This window comes from Teleopsis dalmanni, chromosome 1 (assembly GCF_002237135.1).
Source record: "Teleopsis dalmanni isolate 2A chromosome 1, ASM223713v2, whole genome shotgun sequence".
NCBI classification, from domain to species: domain Eukaryota; kingdom Metazoa; phylum Arthropoda; class Insecta; order Diptera; family Diopsidae; genus Teleopsis; species Teleopsis dalmanni.
In genome coordinates this window covers 22950268-22955863 of record NC_051846.1, presented here as the reverse complement: position 1 = coordinate 22955863, position 5596 = coordinate 22950268, and the positions used below count along the sequence as shown (strand labels likewise).

At 28.3% G+C, this 5596-nt stretch overlaps 2 protein-coding genes across 2 annotated transcripts; one reads left to right on the top strand and one right to left on the bottom strand.

The window, feature by feature from the left end:
• Positions 1–6: 6 nt before the first annotated feature.
• Positions 7–853, bottom strand: LOC119672837 (the record flags this gene model as incomplete). The annotated part of the gene is made up of 2 exons (XM_038083981.1): positions 635–853; positions 7–362 (listed from the first exon to the last, which is right to left on the bottom strand). Coding segments are annotated over exons 1-2 (513 nt in total), but the record flags the coding sequence as incomplete, so codon positions are not given.
• Positions 854–3270: 2417 nt separating this feature from the next.
• On the top strand, positions 3271–4299 carry LOC119668692 (sperm-associated antigen 7-like). The gene has a single exon (XM_038078285.1). It carries the CDS (start codon positions 3452–3454, stop codon positions 4193–4195), a length of 744 nt encoding a protein of 247 aa, XP_037934213.1. The 5' UTR covers positions 3271–3451; the 3' UTR covers positions 4196–4299.
• Positions 4300–5596: the final 1297 nt, after the last annotated feature.

Sequence of the window (5596 nt, the reverse complement as noted above, 5' to 3'; positions counted from 1 at the left end):
AGATATACGAGTTTTTTTTTTTATTTTGACAGAAGTATCTGACTTTGTTGTATTTTCCGTACACGGAATACTTTCGCTTCGTACTGGTCTCGTTATATCAGATATACGAGTTTTTTCTTTTATTTTGTCAAAAGTATCTGAATTTGTTGTATCACCACCTGTATATTCTTCTAATGAGGAACTCCAATCACTTTTAGTTTTTTGACGTGTTATACAATTTTCAAGAAATGACATTTCCTTCGTTAAATACCAACCCGTTCGAACCGCTTTCATTTTGCCACGACGCTCCAAACCCTTCTGTAACCTTAATTCTTTTGTGTACGAGACTCGTAATGCTTCCCATTTTCTCTTACATTCATAAACTGGAAGTAATTAAAAAAATTTAAGAATTATTTCGTAGCATAAAAATTCCTTTTGAAATGTATATTAATGAAAATAAAATATATTTATATTTTATTATGAAGCATTAAATATTAGAAGTTCAGAACAAAATTAAGAGAATAAATATAAATCATTTCATTAAAAATCTGATCGATTATATACACACTAACGTAATAAAATAACTTCAAACTATTATTATTATTAATTAGTTAAGAAAAATACTGCTTTTACTTTGCTGCAGAGTTTGTTTTACCATCTTCTTTCAATTCTGCTGCTATTGCTTTCCATATTTTGCTATTTTTTTTGTAATTTTTACCGACTCTATATAATTCAGGATTTTTTTTAACTAATTCTATTAGTTTTAAAGTTCGTTTACTCTTTTCGCGATCCGTTGTCATATTTTTTTGCATTTAAATTAAAACAAAAATACCGCCAACAATACAAAAACAAATAAAAATGCTACTGCTTTGCTTCTAAATGCACCCAAATGCTTTGTGTTTACAAATGAACGTAAAATGCAAACAAAATGAACAAAATGAACCCAAAAAATTACTTATATCAACATGAATGATAGATTTTTAAGTCGAACATAAGACTTATGAAGTTCGACAAATTTTTCGGAATAAAAATGAATTTCGAATTTAATTTAATATATAAATGTAGTAAATTGTAAAATTATATAAACAAAAATATAAAATAATATTATTAAATAAATAACTATTATTATTATTGTATTTAAAATAAATATAATTTAATTTCTATTTTTCTGTTAACGTTTATAAGGCAATTACAAATGGGCAAATAACAATGATCTTCCAGTTGGGAAGTGTTGACAGACGTATAAACAACGAACGTCCCTAATCAATAATATGTAATAATATAAATATTATAAAAAAGATTAAAGCTGCAGAAATTTTATTCCAAAAATACTGGGAAATAAGTTCTACCATCGGATGTTATTCTAGAGAGAGGCAGCAGCCAGCAACATGAAGTATGTGCTAAGAAGATATACTGAGAAATATTTGATAATACACGTAACCTAAAACTGCAAAATATACTAAAAATATTCTAATATATTGAAAGTATAGGACTTCATGATTCACTCTAGGTCTAAATAAATAAGATCCATTATGATAACCTGTTATCATAATGGATCTTAACCTGTACGAACAGGTTATTGTCACAGTCAGCGTAATTTATCAACGGCACCGTTTTCGGTAGCTCGCAAGTGTAGCAGAAAACGCATGCTAGCCTATATTTGCTAAGCGAGATATTGGCATCACTGTTGCAATCTGTCAAATGTTTTGTTTTCACAAAGCAAATCTTGCATATCTGCACATGAATCAAGCAAACTGCATTTTTTATAAAAAAATAAAATAAGATAAATGTTACTTGTTAATAACTAACATTTTAAAAAATTCAATGTGATTTGTACTTACGATTTCTCCATTGTTTTTCAAGATTTTTATATATTTTTTAATATTTTGCTTTATTGAATTTTGTTTGAATATTTTAAACATATGATTTTTGACAATGATTGCAACATTCACTGGAATTTCCAATGAAGGTTCACAATAGTTTGCTATATTGCGTTGGCAGGACTTTTTTATTTAATGGCCGAAGTGTTTGGCCAGTTAACAACTACTGGCCTAGATAGTGAAAATAGTTTTGTTGTTTTGCAGTATAGGCTAGCAACTTACTGTTTTTTGTCATACTTGCGAGCCACTATTGACCTACTATTGAACACGTGACAGTTACAAATACTCTGGCAAAACACAATATCTGACAACAACTTATATATCAGAAATAGATAACTACCAGTTACTGAAAAAATATAAAGATCCGGAAATCTAAAGGGAATGTATATATAAAATATATATAATAAATAAAAAGTCACCTTTTAAATACGCTTGGTTGAAACCTTTCGTTTTATATATCTTATTGAATAATATATAAAACCATCTGAATTATAATTCTCAAATGGTTGGTAAATATATGAGCATATAAATTCTTGTGTTATGTATTATGGAAGGATCTTTTTTATCATTGCAAGAAAACATTTTGTAATATTTTTTTAATAATGAAGCATACACCTACCGGAGAGTTACATAACGATACCAGATTATTATTTTAAATAGTTAGGTTAAGTTAGGTTATATAGGCGATCCCTAGGGGACTCACATTGGCATATTGTGTTATTTGCGTAACTTAATAAATATTTCCTCCAAGAAAGCACGAACTTCAGCACCTCAAAAATAGCATTACAAAAGAATTTTATTAAAGTTTACGAGAGTGCCGGAAAGGAGAAGGTCCAGGGTTTTCTTAATGATCGGTTCCTTGCATTACTTGTTTAATGTTATTATTAAAAATAAGAAAAAATGGTTTTGTTTTTTCTTATTTGTTCTATACAAATGCATCTTCACGGCCGTTTCATGATATAATCAATTATTTTTCACAATTTATAAAAACTTCCACCGCTCAATTTCATTCGAGTAGCACATTAAGAAAATAGTTTGCATTTTAATAAATGTACTGATATTGAGAAATCGATATGGTTTTCATGCTATTCCACAGATTTATATGCTATCCAACATCTGACTACGTAACTAACACAAACATTTTGCCTAACTTAAATACCCGTTTCACAGTTGTGTGCGAAGGGTATACATATTACGATATTAATAAGAAAAAATATACATAAAAATGGTCTTTGTAACATTTTTTTTAATTCATTATGGAAATTATTTATTTATACTAATTAACGTTGATATGATTAAGGCTTCATGAAAGCATTAATTAGTATAATTAAAATGAGATGTTAGAAAGCAAAAAATATTTAAAAAAATTGCATTCCAAAATCGTTAGAATCCACATTTTGACATTGAAACGTTTTCCACTTTTTGCTGTCATCTGCCAGCTGAGCATTAAGAACAAGAAGTCGCCAGACGAAGAAAAGAATATTGTGTTGTATTAAATAACATAACAAATAAACAAATAGAAAGACGTAGAAAATATAAGTTACAATAATAGTCAAAATAAAGTGCTGTGATATCAAAAAATATCCAGAAAAATGGATTTGCTTAACTCTATACTCACATCAATGGACAAAGATAAGCCTCCAACTGCCAGTGAACAACAAAAGAAATTAATAAAAAAACAGAAGGAGTACGCAGAGCGTATTAAAAATAGGCAAAAGGAGGAATTATTAAGATTTCGTAAATACGTAGAAGAAAGAATAGGTCGCTTTGCCAAAGATGATCGTCCACATATTGAGTTTCAACCTTTGGATAAAGTGCATCGCGCAATTATACACGAGGTAGCTGAATATGGTGGATTTATTGCAATGAGTTTTGGTCGGGAAGATATCGATCGTCATTCAGTAGTTTATAAGAAAGAAAATGCACCAACAGAAGATGAAATCGCTGCCAGACGAAATGGTGATGGTTGGGATGAGGACATAGCAAAGGAATATGCAGAGCGTCGAAAACAGCAACGCGAATTAGAAATTGAACAGAAGAAAATGGTTCGTGCTTCCATCAAAACTACAACTAAAAATGAAATTGAAGTGAAACCCAGCAGCAACTATAAAGATAAATATGCACATTTAATAGGTCAGGAGGCTGCATTAGAAGCGGCAAGAAAAACAGAAACCAATCACAGTTACGGCTTTGTGCCGAGCAAAAATAAAAAAGACATGCGTTCAATAGAACAAACCTTGGCTGATATACAAGCCAAGAAGAAACTTAAACTACAACAGCAACAGCAGCAAGTCGAATCGCCTATACAAATAGAAGCAATAAATAAAGATCAGTGATAACCAAATTCATTATATTTTTCACATTTTAACTATTGAAATAACTTAATATGCAATAATTTAAAATGCAATATACATATTAACTATATTTTGTGAATTGTTAAATTTGAAAATGGAAGAACTGTTAGAAGTTTAATAAGCAATATCCTATTTGCGATTCAGAAAAAATTAAATATATATATATGGATATATATATATTTGAAAAATAAATTATTTTAAAAAGTTATATACGTTTATTTAAATAAAATTGAAATTTAACTTAACCAAAAATATTCTAGTGATAATTATTGGGTGAAGTTTTGAAATTATTTTGCAAACAGGCAAAAAATGCAAGTACAAAATGTTTTTCTTATTTATTTAATATTTAAAGGTTATTATCGTTAACTTTTTAAATAAAAATATTGGAAACTTTACATAAAAAACGACTAGATTAGGTTGTACCGGCACTAGATTCACTTAAGTCTTTTGGCCCATTGTGTTACCTTGGAGAAACTCAAGGTTTTAAACCAACTGGTACCTTTGGCGAAGCTTAGAATGTTGTAGGAAAGGACTATATAAAAAAAATATTAAGCCCACAGCAATTACGGGATTTATATATAGTCTAGAATTGATTTAGTTGGGCCTTTAGGCGCACAATAGATCTTTTAGGTCGGGGTGCATTCTTAGCCTATTATTTAATAATAATATTAATATAAATAAAAATATATATATCAAAAACTATATAAATAGTGTTTTATTTTAAAGTTTTACGATAGTAACCTTTATATAATAAAAAAATAATAAAAAATAATAAAGTAATGATTTATTTATGTATTGAATTAAACCGAAGGTTTTGCTTTTACTCACTTCCCTCGTACATTTGTTATAATACATCATATAAATCTGCAATATAAATGTCTATTTTAATAGACTTAGTGAAGAAGAAAATTATTTTAAGACTAAAAATGTTTACAAAGATATTTTTCTGATTTCTATATATATGTTTTTTTTTAGTACGGTTAGCTAGCATTTTTTTTATTATTCTTATTCCACTAAAAAGTGCAGTTTGTTGGCACTTTATTTTTTAAGATGTATTTACTTAGGGTGGTGCGCCAGTTCTGGCACATGAACATTATTCCATTCATCGTATTACGGCCAGCCATTAATTGTGCTAATTGAGCCTTTGTACACAAGGCAAACACTACAACCTAATCTAACCTAAACCTAGTTTAAAGCAGGTACTTTCTTAATGTTTAAAATGAATAATTTATCAACGATATTGAGAGTTTTTTGAATGAAGAGATATTATATTAATATAACATATTTGTAAAATTTATAAATTATAATTTTTATAAATAGACTGTGAAAAATCTATAACTTCTTTTAAAGCACTGGTAATTGTTATTGTCTTCCTTTAACAAA